At 46.6% G+C, this 14,326-nt stretch overlaps 1 protein-coding gene across 5 annotated transcripts in view; it reads right to left on the bottom strand.

Moving 5' to 3' along the window:
* Window positions 1–14,326, bottom strand: part of KALRN (kalirin RhoGEF kinase) — a 520,685-nt gene that overhangs the window by 466,222 nt on the left and 40,137 nt on the right. For all 5 annotated transcript variants that reach the window (XM_042998400.1, XM_042998401.1, XM_042998403.1 and 2 more), the window contains one exon: window positions 4,449–4,523. In XM_042998400.1, the coding sequence (XP_042854334.1) occupies window positions 4,449–4,523 (75 nt within the window). Of the gene's footprint in view, window positions 1–4,448; window positions 4,524–14,326 lie in introns of those variants that run through there.

Below are 14,326 nucleotides of genomic sequence, written 5' to 3'. Positions count from 1 at the left end.
TCAAGGGTTAAGGTCGTAGATATTCATGGCCTAAAATAAGGAGGTGGAAAACTTTGGTGCCAAGGAGGCTGAGAAGCCATGAAGGTGTAGGATTGGATGGATAGTTGATATGGTGCTGAAATTACAGAGCGTGATACACAGGGATGAAGAATGAGAATCCTCCCTGCTGAAGTCAGTGTGCATTATGGAGGTGGATCCCAGAGGGTATGAGACACAAGTAGCCAAGTTTTGAAAAGGTGCTGGTATTCCTTTACTCATCACATTCCTGCCGTGGGCCTGCACATGTGAGGCTTTGTTGCCAGGAGCTACAGGACAGGTATAAAGAGGATAAAGAGGGAGGGGACAGTCTGATGTTCTAGAAGTAGCACTGATCCCCTTCCAGAGAGGCAGGGCAGGGTAGGGTTGGGGAAGAGGCAAGACCAAAAGCAGGGACCATTAGGGCTTCCCTGACTGAGCCAGAGGAACAACGCTGCTCAAAAATTTTCAGGGGGTATCAGGCTCCAGTTAGGGCAAGTGGGGAAGGTGGGGGATGGTGGGAGAAGAAAAATACATTGAGGGCATCATACCAAAATTCTGGCCCATGTAACAATAGTTAGCAAGATGTTAATGGATACACATGATTTCCTTAAGGGAATGAAGTTATTCTGTAGTTTGGGAGATGCTTTCATGCGTTTAATGGGCATGTGCTTTAATGGACACAGCAAATCTCCATGAGGTGGCTATAATATGCATTTCCCAAACTTATTTAAGCATAGGACCCCTTTTCATTTTTTTGAGGACCATCTTGTGGGACTGCTGTTTTATGGAACATACTTTGAGAGACACAGGTCCAGGATACAAGACTGTACCACGGCAGCATGAAATTTCCCTGGGAACATAGAGAACATTGCTGGTGGGAGATCAGGAGGCAGAGAGACATCAGGGGGTGGCCAAAAGGAGGGTGTGAGTGCACAAAATGATAATAGGGGTGAAATAAGCCCTATACAAGCAGATTGGATAAAAGGCATAAATGGGTGCTTGTGAGTGGGAGGCATATGCACTCAGAGGAAGCCAGAGAGGGCAAAGGGGGAGCCCCCAGGTTGTGAGTATAGAGCAGGACCACCAGGCTGGAATGACAGAGGCTCCCTAAGGCACAGCCACAGAACCTGTCTCACACACACGTGCACACGCCCACACACAGAAGCTGTTGGGCTGCACTGGATTATTCCAAATGTGCGTTCCCATGGCAGCACGCTTTCCTTTGCCCTGGCCATGCTGCGGGCAGGAGGAGAGGAGGAAAGGAACAAGAGACAGTTCGTTTCTCTGGTCACCACCTTCCTTCTCAGAAAGAAATACAGCTGCTACACTGTATTATTTAATTCTGGTTTCTTTGTTTTGTTTTATTCTTGTGTTTTGTCTTTTAAAAGCTCAGTATATAAGAGGCTTTATTGGTTTGTTTCTGGGTTTTTTTGTTTTGTTTTTGTTTTTTGTTTTTGTTTTTAATGCAGCCAGCTGTCTCCCTAGCATCCTCAGCATCCTTCTCAGGCATGGGAAGACAATGTCCCCTAAGCCCAAAACTCCTGGCACCACGTGCAGATGAGTAAGACGCACCCCAGGCTGGTCAGCCCACATCAGTTCAAGGGAGCAAGCTGCACAGCCCCAGCCCCCTCGCTCCTGCTCTGGGAAGCATCTACCTGCCTCATGCTGGACTGTCTTCCTGGCACATTGTTTCTATGTTCTCCCTTAGGACAATTCTATCTAGTTGGGAAGGTTTTTTCTAGGGCTGGCTGAGCTCTGCCTCGGGGCTCCAACTGAATTCACATGGGAAAAAATAAGCCATGAACAATCAAACAAGGGTCCCCATGTCAGAGTTTACTGTATCTGCACTCATATACCCTGAACTGATGCAGAACAGGATGGTGTTCAGAGGCTCTACACTAAAGCAAGGCAGGCCTCCTGGAGGAGGCAAAGTGGGCACTTACTTGGGAAAAACAGAGGCTCAAAATGGCAGAAAGTGTGGGTAAAGCATTGCAGGTAGAGGAAGTTTGGGAACAAGAGATATGGGAGGATTAGCAGGAGACCCAGGGGACAGGAAGGACATCAGGTTAGATGAAGCTCTGGGCCCTAAAGAAGAAAAGATCTGATTGAGCTCTACTTGGGAGTAGAAAGTAAACAATAGAGGCTGTGGGCAATGTCCTACAGCCAGGCTCTGGGCAGCAGCAGAAGTCAGGGGCCTAGCACTGCCCAGCAGCCCTCAGGACCTCCACACAAGGTCCTCCCACATGTTCAGCAAACACTCAGATCCAAGCTTACAAAGACTTTGGAGGTTGCCTTACCAACCCCTCTACCCGTAATCGCTGCCACATGATCCTGCCAAGGGCTGTTCAGCCTGTGTTTCAACATCTGCAGTGACAGGGGTTCACTACCTGACAAGGTAGACAAGCCCCTAACGCTAATGGAGAAAGGCAGCTTCTTGGTCAATCTCACCTAGCAGCAACAACAATAAAACACTGGTATCACTATTACTACGGAGTACCTCTAGTACCTTACATACTCCCATCTCATACTTTGCTCTCACATCCCATCTCCACATTCTGAATCATCAGTCTCTCACCTTCCCTCTCAGCAGGTGGAAGACACCTGCCGCTTGGTTTCACCTCCCTCTAAACCCCTCCTCACTCTCCCTTCTCTTCATTGTGTCTGTTGCCCATCATCCAGGCCAGTAGCACCTATGATGTGCAGCCATGCCCTGTGGGACTGTACTCACTTCTTCCCTGTGATTCTACCACCACTCCTTGTGGACAATCAGGATCATCCAGAAACAAATGCTCAGTCCACAAGGCATGAATGCTTGTGATCCTCGGTGGGGCACTGCCATCATCCCAGCCCCTGCTGGAGATTCTACAAGGGAAGTCTACAGAACTCAAGAACTGGCACCCAGAGTGATGCTGGTACACCTGTAGCTTGCCTTCAATTACATCACAGGCCACCAAACTTTTCTTAAAGCTCCAGATAGTAAATATTTTAAGCTTATGACTATCTGGACTCTGATAAAATTACTCAACTCTGCGATTGTAGTTAGAAAGCAGCCATTGGGGCATCTGGGTGGCTCAGTTGGTTAAACTGCTGACTCTTGATTTCATCTCCGGTCATGATCTTACAGTCCATGAGTTGGAACCCTGTGCAGCACTCTGTGCTGACAGTTCAGACCCTGCTTAGGATTCTCTCTCTCCCTCTCTCTCTGCTCTTCCCCCCACTCATGTTCTCTCTCTCTCTCTCTCTCTCTCTCTCTCTTTAAAATAAACAAAAAAACTAAAGGAAGAAAGCATCCATTCACACTACCTATAGCAGGCTGAATAGTAGCCCCCCCCCCCAAAAAAAAAAATATCAGGTCTTAATCCCTGGAACCTGTAAATGTTACCTTATTTGGAAAAAGCACCTGCAGATGTAACCGAGTCAAGGATCTTGATATGGGAAGATGAACCTGGCTTAAATGACTGGGCCCTAAATGCAGTTACAGGTATCCTGTAAGAGGGAGGCAGAGGAAGATGTGCCACAGACAGAAGAGGAGAATAAGTGTGACCACAGAGACAGAGATGGGAGTGAATGCTGGCAGCCACCAGAAGCCAGAAGAGGCAAGAAGTGAGTTCTCCCATAAGAGCTTCTGGAAGTAGCACAGCCTTGCTGACAGCTTGATTTCAGACTCAGTAAACTGACTTCATGGCCTTCAGAACCATGAGACAATGAATTTCTGTTGCTGTGTGCTACCAAATTTGCGGTAACTTCTTACAGCAGCAATAGGAGACTAATACTGCCTGAACAAATGCACATGGCTGTGTTCCAGTAAAATTTTACTTATAAAAACAGGTGGCTGGCCCACCAGCTATAGTTTGCTGACCCCTGAATCAGACAGTAAAAGATGCAGGTGCACAAGATGGGTTGGAGAGAAAAGTTGGAAATAAATATTTGGAAGTCATTACTCAGAAAAGTAAATGAATGGATATAAACATTCACTTGAGTTCCCTTTGCCAGGAAGGAGAGATAAAGAGGAACCAGAAAAAAATGTTAATGTCCTCTCTGTGATCCAGTCAGAGATGAACCCAAATGAAACCTCTGGGAATGTGTGAGGTGAACAGACTCCTCCAACTGGACCATCTCCCACAAGGACCTTAGTGGTGCATGAGGGACCTCACAGGCCTGGGATGGTGGGGTGAGGTAAGGTGTATGTGTGGGGGCTGTGAGGTGAGAGGCACCCACCTGTGGTGGTGAATGTCGTCCAGAGCACCCAGCTAGGATCAGAGCTCTCCCTCCTCTTTCTGCCTGCCTCTGGAGCAAGGATGCAGCCAGGGGCTCCTGAGTGCCACCCCATCCCCCACTTCTCTCTCACACACCAAGAAGTGACTGCTAGCATGCACACGTACACACACTCCTCCAGGTCTCTTATAGAGCAAAGTTCCACAAACACTCACCAGACACGAAGGCCACTTTTTCCTTTAGGATGGGAAGGACATCAGAAGCTTTCAAACCATCATTCCGAAAAGATCCTGTGGGATGACAAAACAGAGGAATCAGGGTGAAAGAGGCCAACTGGCTGAATCCCTGGGTACCCCCCTCCGCGGCCCAACGCTATCATGCGCCAAAAAGTTGTGCCTTGTTCAGGTGCTACAGCCCAGCCCAATGGAGCAGGAGAGGGTCCACAACAGGAAGGACACTTCCACATGATGCCAGGCCACGCAGGTGTCCCTTCCAGGGAAAGGATGGTCCAAGTTGCCCCCACCACATATACAAAGCTCCGTGCCTGGCAGGCAACAACCACAAGCCCTGCTGCTGTGAGCAACTTGATGATGGGGCTTTTTAAAAGCCACTTTTGTACCTCTTTGCCTAGCATGGTGTCTGGTACACAGTAAGCACTCAGTAAACATCTATGGAACAGGTTTATTAATATCAAGATGGACTACAATGCCCTAAATAATTGTTTATTGCTTTTCCTCTACCTGGCACAGTGACTTTTAGTCTTCATTGTACAAATGGGAAAAGTAAACCACAATATCCCCAAGTGGGAAGCTAAGTTGAATGCAACAGCCTTCTTCCTCCTCCCCCTCAATGTCACCCTCACCAGTCCACAACAGACAGGAGGTGGGGAGACACCAATCTCCTGGGAAGGAAACACACTCCCTTCTCCAGCAACACATTCTCTGCCTAAATTTCACTTCTCAGCTGCAAAGTCCCTTCTGGGGTCCAGCTGACTTCCTCTTAGGGGGTGGGAGGCAGAGGCCTGGGGCTCACATAGAATGGAATATAATGATGTGCCTGGAGAAACAGCCTCAAAGGCAACCCAGCCCAGTGTGAGTGCAAGGTGTGTGGGAAGACAAGCCTCAGCACACAGGCACAAAACCCCAGGCCAGCCCACTGTGCCCCCACATTTAACCCGACCACCCACAAGGACTCTCAGGGAGAGCCAGCCCACACTCTGTGAGCTATAACTGGAGCCTCTGCTGTGTATTGCACACATGGACCCCAGAAGAGAAGAGGTTCTGCGTCGGCTCAGTGAAACAGAACCAGAGCCCATGGACACCTGCTCCAGTGCCTTTCTCCACTTGGCTTACTCCCATGTGGTCCCAATCTGACAGTCCACAGAGAAATGTACTGGGGAGGATGGTCCCACTCAGGACTGTCTCAACCTCTAAACATTGACTGTTTCAAGAGACGCACCTGGGAATTCTGGCAACAGCCCAGGATTAAGATCACTGCCCTAGGGAAGGGAAAATGAGCCAGTTGTATACTCAACCAGAGAGGAGGAGAGATGTGTCCTCAGAATGCCAGTTTCCACGGTCAGGGGTTATATCCTAACTCCCAACAAATTTCCAACGTGTCTTTGACCATTTCACCTATTTCTTCTTCATTTTTCACTAAATGAAGACAGTGAGCCTCTTTATTCATCATTTGCTTCTCTTCATAAGCTGGCTCAGAGTGCCTGATTCTAGAATAACCAGCCACAAGGCTCACTTTGAGACGGATGTGAGCAACAGAAGAAAGAAAACACCATAAAAAAGAAAGCTCTAACTATAAGCATTGTTTTATACTTATTATCCTTAGTTTGTACAGATATTTACGCTCTGACCTTATGTCCAACACAGAAAAACTATGAAATCTCACTAGTAGAAACTGCTTAAGATCAATATAAATGATTACAAAATTTACAAATAGATACATAGGGTTTTTTCATCTTCACACAATAAGATGCTTGGGCTTCCTTGGTGGAAAAAAGTCCTATCAGTCTTTACCAACTAGACAAGGATCATATTGAGCTAATGCATGAACTGTTTGTGTAGAACGATGCCTTTGCATTAAAATAGCTATTTTCTTTTTTAAAATTAATTTATTATTTCTTTAAGTTTATTTATTTTGAGAGAGAGATCGATCAAGGGGGGGAGGGGCAGAGAAAGAGAGAGAGAGAGAGAGAGAGAGAGAGAGAGAGAGAGAGAGAGAGAATCAAGCAGGCTCCACACTCAGTGTGAAGCCTGATGTGGGGCTTGATCCCATGACCACAAGATCATGACCTGAGCCGGAGCCAAGAGTTGAATACTCAACCAACTGAGCCACCCAGGTGCCCCTAAAATAGCCTATTTTTATATGTGAAATACACCTTTGTATCCATCAATTTTAAAACATTCTCCCCCATATTACTACATTTACTATTAATTTCTGTAGGAAAAAAATTTAATAAGAAAAGTTAAACTTCAGTCTTTCAAGTTATTTACAAGTTCAAAACGAGCAAGGCCCAAACGAATGAGATTTCACTGTATGATGAGAATCCACATAACCCTCTTTTCTCCTAAACTCCTGTCTTGTTTTTCCCACTGCTTTTCCTCTCTCTTACTTCCCTTTAAGTGTACAGATGGCTCTAATTCCACGAAGTCCTCAGGCATTAAGGAAGAGCATGGAATTTGCTACAATGGAAGCAAAAGGTTCCCTATACTAACCTCTCATCGCTCCCATGCATGAAGTGAGAGCAAGAGGGAGCTCTGAATTCCATCCCTCACACCCCATTCATCATGCCCCATCTCTTCCTTCTCCCCTCCAGACTCCAGGGCCTAAGAGAAAGGCTGGGGCTTGTCCATGCAGCTTGCAACCACTGGCCAGAGTAAATGTCTGTATCTTGGGTTGGGCTGGTTGGTCTAAGATTCCTAGGGCTTCCTTTTCCCAGGCTAGTCTTCCCTGATTTGGTTCAGAGACAGCTGAGTTATCTCCCAGGTTGTGAGTCTACCATAAGAAAACCTGAAGTGTCTGGATTTATAAAATCCTTAAGTAGGAAATAATCGTTTGCAACAACAACAAGATTTTTCACATTATAAAAGGATTTGCTCCAGGGTCTCTTTAAATAAAACTTGCCTTAATGGTCTGAATTAGTTTTTCACTTGCTAAAAATTGAATTACAAACAACTTTTCAACAATATATGCATTATGTAAAGCCAAGTAGAGCTAAACTAATTAGCTCAGCAGCTCAGAAGTTGGTGACCTTGAGTAGAAAACCTATTTGCACCAACTGAGGGTCCTATGTATCAATTCCCCCAGGCCCTTGTGAAACCAGCTGTCAGCATCTATAATAAAGGGGAAGTCCACTGAAAACTAACTCAAACAGGACCAATGAAATAGAAACATGTTTTCACTATCAGGTACATGTCTGGGCAGACTCATAGAAAATGTTCAATAAACATTTGATGAAAGGATAAAGAAATGAATGAAATGGTAACCCTTTCTCAAATGACATGCACAAGGTCACAGGCTTCATCTGTCACGCGAAGTGCTGGTGATCTGGGTAGAGGACCCCCAGGGTCCCACTCAGCTCCGATAGGCTGAGATGTTTTAAACTTTTCTTCATATTTATTGGCCTTTAAGATCCTCAGATTATCAGATCAATATGCTTTGAGAGAAAGCGCTGGGAACAAAGTCCCTAACAAGGTTCAGTGTGTTTTTGGGAAGATAAAACAACCCTTCCCTGACCTCCCAGCATATTCTTTTCTAGGAGTCAGCTTAGGGATTGGGATGCCTAGGACGCATCACCCCGTCCTGTGGACGGCCTAAGTTACCAAAGTGGAAGGCTAGTGATGGAAGAACGTCTGTGAAGCATACATACCTTGAAAGAGGCAAGTTATTTGTATCTCTGAAGTTGCTGTCTCTGATACAAGGTATATTTGATAATAGCACTATTAGACTACAAACTCTAGACCAACTGTAGATTAGCTTTCCCCTTTAAAAGGAAAGCCTGTTGAAACAGTAGGTCCCTTGCTAACTCTAAAGAAAGCCTGAGAAGCAATGAAAGTCCCTGTGCCCTTTGGAGTTACTGCAGGGAAAAAAGAATCCGAGGGCACCCTCACGGACCTGACCCAACGTCAGTTTCGTGCTTTCTCTTAAGGACAAAGGCATGCTTCGATGGCATTCAGCACACATCCCACCCCATTTGTGTCCTGCTGCTGTCAGAATTACAAGCCTGCTGTTTGGTTAATTAGCAAAGTTGAAATGCTCTGCATCTATTAGGGAAGTAAAAATTACCACTGCCATCTCCCCAGGATCTCCAGCATGGGACTTCTCCAAGCCCCACTTTTGCCTCCTCCTCCCTCCAAATGTGTTAGGCTTACATCGCTGCTGCCTGTTCCTCTTCACCTCTTCCTAGTCAGGCTTCCCCATGCGGGAAAGTGCCCATCTCCTTCACTCTGGGCCCCAGCCTCTGCAGGGCCCCACATGGCAACAGGAGGACTGGCCCTTGGGTCATAGTCCCAACCCCCACACCACCCCCATCTGTCATTTCATGGCTCCAGGATGGCAGTGAGCACCCTAGGGCAGCTGGGTGCCTTGTGCTCCATGCTAGCCTCCCCTGGCAACCCTGATTTCAACAAGTGAATACACAAACAGCTAACTGTTGAGCATTTGGAGGTGCAAGCTGCCAGGGTACCCACGGATTGCTCTCTATTTCCTTTTGGTTCTCAGCCATACCCCCTTAATGTGCACTTACTTAGAAGTTACTGTTAAGTTTTCTAATATTGTCTCATTGCCTCGAGTGGGCCTGAACCTGTTTCATCAATGCTCAGGTAGGCCTCCACTTCCTCTTTCCAGTCCATGCCTGTATGTCCAGCATGGGAGCCTCGATCAAAGTGGCCCTGAATCACTGACTGATCTGCTGCACAGAAGACATTTGGTTTGCAGTTGAGAGTTCCAAGAGCTCTTGGGACCAAGCCTTACTTTGGGTATAATTTGGACTGCTTCCTATTCCCAGAGTCATTCTTTCATCAATTCTTTATTGAGCACCTATTATGTGTGAGGCCTTATGTGAGGTGTGGAGGTACTTAGATAAATAGGCAATGGACCCTGCTCTCCAGGGGGCTTGCAGGCAGAGACAGACAGATATGTAGACAGGACAATGAACTGTTATTAGAGGCAGGACATCATCTGTACAGAATATAAGGGGCCTCAAAGGAAAGGTCTCCTAAAGGTGAGTCCTAAAGCCCTGCTACTCAAAGTAACAAGCATCACTTACCAGCTAGAACCTTGCTAGAGATGGAAAATCTAGGTCCCACCCCAGCCCTACAGAATCAGAACCTGCATTTTAACAAGAAACCCCAGTGATTCATATGCATGTTGCATTTACAGAAATCTATACACTAAAGTATGTCTTTCTATTCCAGAATTGCCTCAGAGGCATAGATCCATAAAAACATCCTTCTAGTCTAAATAGAACTTCTAAAATATAATCTAGTGCTACCCACCACCCCTCCTACCTCCACTGTGAGAAGACCTCTCACCACCGCCCAACAATTCCAAAAAGTCAGCCACTATCCTGGAACCCATCACCCAGACTCAGTTCTGCAATAAAAAAACCATTGAGGAGATAGATAACTTTCCCCTCCAGGGCACCAAGACTGGACCATGTCTTGTGTTTTTTGGCACTAGGAGTGGTTATGAATAACACCTGTCCAAACTGCTCAGAATTTTGGTAGCTTAAACCACTCTCTCAGGCATCAGATAGTTTAATTTCACAACAAATCTTCCTCACTAACCCAATCCTCAGATCCCTGCTTTCTCTAACTGCTGTCAGTACTATACATACATTTATAGACCAAGACGCCATCTCCAAGATGACCCTGGAGAGCAGAGGAGCCAGTCGGTTTATGCCTCTTCAATGCACCTGCACTCCCACCCACAAGGTACAAAGCCCTGAACACTGGGCAATACTGGATGAGAAGCAGAGGAAAGAAAGGTGCCCACACCCTAGGGAGCTCCATGTCTAATGAGAACACAGTGCAATTCTCTCCCTCGGAGGGGAGACCCAATTTTTGCCCTCTGAGAGTTTCCAGCCTAATAAAATACCTAGTGCCCAATTCCCCTGAGACCAGGATGCTACCAGACTTTGTATGAAAAACGATTTAAGATTCTGAGGTTCTGACAAAGACCCTCCCACGCTCCCCCAGCCTGGCTGCCCTATATCTCCTGTATCCTAATTATTTGTGCCATTACCTACTACCTTACCCAAACAGAAACCTGGGAGGCCTTCTAGACTCCTCCCACTCCTACATCCCAAATATCAGTTCAGTGCTTGGTTCTGCTGATTCTACCCATTCAATCTTTCTGGAATCCATCATTTCCTCCATGCAGTTTCTCTGACCTTCTCCTCAAGTGGAACCATCCCTGACTGTGCCTCCTCCTCTCTCTCTCCTGAAAGTCATTTCTATGTTTTCATTCTTTTCACCATTAACAGATTCTGAAACCCTGGAGGCAGGGACCATGTCTTACTCTTTGCCTTACCTTAACACTCAGCACACAGTGCCTGTCATGCAAAAAAGGCTCCAGATATACTGGACAAAACCAAGCATACACAGGTGCTAGAGGACTGAGAGCAAGAGTGGGGAGTAGGAGGTGATTCATCAGGGGGATGGCTCCCCTGAGGAGGTGATCTTTGAACCAGGGTTTGAGTAAGGGTAGGGCCACAGAACAGTGTCCTGGTGGCAAGCAGCAAATGCCACAGCAGAGAGGAGGGGCGAGCTGACCCTGTGCCAAAGATGGAGAGAGCTTACGGGGTGAACAGAAAAGTAGGATGAGGGAGTGATGGAAAAGAGGGCATGGATATGGTGGCTGAGCTCCATGATCACACTCTGAACTGATATCTCAGTAGGGTGGGCTCCTGGGAAGGCATGAGCAGAGAAGTGGCTGCAAGTGCCATTGGAAGCTCAGAGAGCTGGGACTGCAACAACGCAGCACAGGCCAGAGCTAGGTGGAACCTGGCTGGTCCTGAAGGAAGGCTGTGGTTCCAGAACAGAGCTGGAGCCAGGAGGCTCTGACCCCAAACCCCGTATCACATTCTGCTGTGCAAAAGGTGGGGGAGGATGGGACATGTGGCCCTTGCTGAGGTGGGTGCTGGAATATGAGGACGGGGGCCACTAGAACTTTGTCTCTTTTTATCTTCTGAAGTTCCAAGAGAGGCAGGAAGAATGCTTATCTGTGAGGTACCTGATGTGAGCTGCCAGGCCAGTAGGAGGCTGGGAGTTTGAGTAAGACCATAATAAGATGCAATGTGGCACTGAATCATAAAAGGAAGAGACTTAAGGATATGATCCCTTATGTGTAGGACTAGATGGGCAAAGCCCTGGGAGAAGACACTGTCAGTACAGCTGTGGATGGGAAGGAAGGGATTGGTGGGTGGGAGCAATTATCTTCATTCCCCTCACTATCCCTTCTCTCCCTCACCTCTTTCCTTTATTATCACAAGAGAAAGAGAGAGGGGTGGCAAGAATGAGAGGAAATGAGTAAGAGCAAGAGAGAAAGAGCTGTTGAGAAACACACACACACACACACACACACACACACACAGAGAGAGAGAGAGAGAGAGAGAGAGAGAGAGAGAGAGATGGAGGTGAATGTCTTGTCTCCTCTTTACAGATGCTAACAAGCTATTGAGGAAACTGGCTGTTGGAAAACTCTTCCAGAGACTATAAATATATTCCTTAGATCTCTAGTTAAAACAACTGCCACTGAGGCAGGAAGTGTGTGCTAAGAGGAAGGAATAAATCTGGTAAAGAAAGAGACTGGGCAGCTTTGTGTCAGCAACAGAACACACTGTGCAGTGTGGAGCTCCACCTGCCTTGCCCCACCTGGGGATCCATCTGCCCACAGCACAGCCTCGGTCCCTCAACACTGACACCTGCAAATGTCAAACCAGCCTCAGCAGCAACCTCCCTCACTTTTATGGGAGGAAGGACAGTGTAGCAGAGCTCTCCTCCTCCCAGGCACTTCTAAGAGAAGGACATTCACAAGCCTCAGCTAATCTGATTTCAACACAGAAAGGAGAAGGGAAAAAACAAAGACAAGGGCTCCTCTTTTGGCAAATGCTAAATACTAAGCTTTTCCAAGCAAACTGACTAGGTCTCATGCAGCGGTCAGGAACTTGAGATGACAGTAGCCAGACTGGGTAGTCATTACACCAGGGAGAAGCAACGTTTACTTTCTCTGAAGTCTGATTTGCATTTGTTCATCAGTCCCCACAATGACCATTTCCTGCCCTGTGCTATGATGAGCTGGGTATCTTGCCCAGGGTGCCTTCCCCGACACCTCCCCTGCCCAGGCTATGCTGGCTCCTCCTTCTCTGTCTGTCACATGGCAGACCCCTCACTGTTGTGTCATCTCCACTGCAACATCTGGATCCCTTTCGAGACCCTAAGCTCCAGAGGTCTGGGCTGGGTGTTTATATCTGTATCTCCAATTCCCAGTACACAGCTTGTGCTCAGGAATGCCCCAGGACAGATTCTTATTCACCCACAGTGCCATGATGCCCTCCACACAAATGATGCTTACTGACTGCTGTGCCTCTTTCTCCCCCAGGCCTTCTCCCCTGCCTATTTCTATCCCATCTTTATCTTTTTTCTCTCTCTGGCTTCTGCATGAACTCTAATTGTGGCCAATTTCAATATTAACTTTCTAAAGTCAATATTAGATATAAAGGCCTGGTTAATGGGCTACTTTTGAAGAGCAAAATTTTGTAACACCATTGCTAAATTAGCTGCATTAGAGATCACTATTAATTAGCACTTTAAACATGTGGGTAACACCTCTGTAAGCCCAGCTAATGAGCAAACCGTTTCTGTTTATTCTTCACAAGATTTAATATTAGCTGAGTTGAGACCTCAGCAGCAATGCACACAGGCTCACTTGCCCTCTCCCTCCCTCCCTCCCCAGAAAACTTGACAACATTTGGTGTTCTCTAGACACAAGAAAATGGCCACTTCAGAAGTGATTATATCTGCCCATCACTTCTTAAAAACAGATTCTTTGCTAACTGACTAGGTTATTTAAAGTGCTCATACCTCATGGAGGGTTGTGACGGTTGTAGATTTATTGTCTTTTTGTTACAGTGAGTATTACTCTTGCATGAGTTCTCAAAGTAACACAGAACATTAGCTAGTGATGAATTAGTCAGTGATGAACATGAATCAGCTGTTGAACATTAGCAGTATATTTGCTTATATAATATATTTAGAGAGAGTTACAGAGATACTTAGAGGTGGAGGCGGAAGGTATGTGCTGTGGTTCAGACATATAAAAGGCTCACTCCTTGGGACCCTCACTCTCAGTCCCCCTCCCTCTTCCCCAGGTGCATATCAGTAGTATTTGAATTTGAATTAATTTTAATTTAATCAGGACATGACTTTAGGTTAAAGATGAAATTGTTGATTTGAAAATGCATCTTTGGCCCCTGTCACTATGGAACAGCAGGCATGCAAACATGAATGGCCCTGTACTTCCCCTCACTCTGCCCTGCTCCCCATAGCTGGAAGTTCAGATGTGGGTAGCAGTAAAGCAGCAAAGGATGACTGCAGAGCTCAGAGCAAGAGACCTCATGGGGAGCTCCTAAACCAGTCCCCCTCACCCCAGTCCAGAGCTTCTCCCTACCCCTACCTCCATATTTTCTGACTCTATAGCTGTGCCACTCTTGCCCTAGTCTCACTACCCATCAGTGGAAGCAATGCCACAAGGACATAGTGGGCACAGACTGGACACACATCCACTGCAGACATGGGTCAAACACAAGCAATGACCAAATAAGCAAAGAGTAATAACCAGAACTGCAGAATTGCAAATGCATCCTGACAGGTGAGAAGAGCTATGCCCAAAGGTCATATTATTGAACAAATTTTAGCAAACAAAAGCACCTTCTCTCACTTCAAGGACATGTATGCTGCTGTCCTTGGTCCTGAGCTAGTTGCATAGTTGCTACTCAGAGTGACTGCTCTCCAGCCTGTCCGAGGATATATGAACCAAGTGAGAAAGAGGCAGAGATGAAAGAGACCTTCAGATATAT

This window comes from Panthera tigris, chromosome C2 (assembly GCF_018350195.1).
Source record: "Panthera tigris isolate Pti1 chromosome C2, P.tigris_Pti1_mat1.1, whole genome shotgun sequence".
Lineage (NCBI taxonomy): Eukaryota > Metazoa > Chordata > Mammalia > Carnivora > Felidae > Panthera > Panthera tigris.
This window is presented reverse-complemented; position numbering and strand designations above follow the sequence as displayed.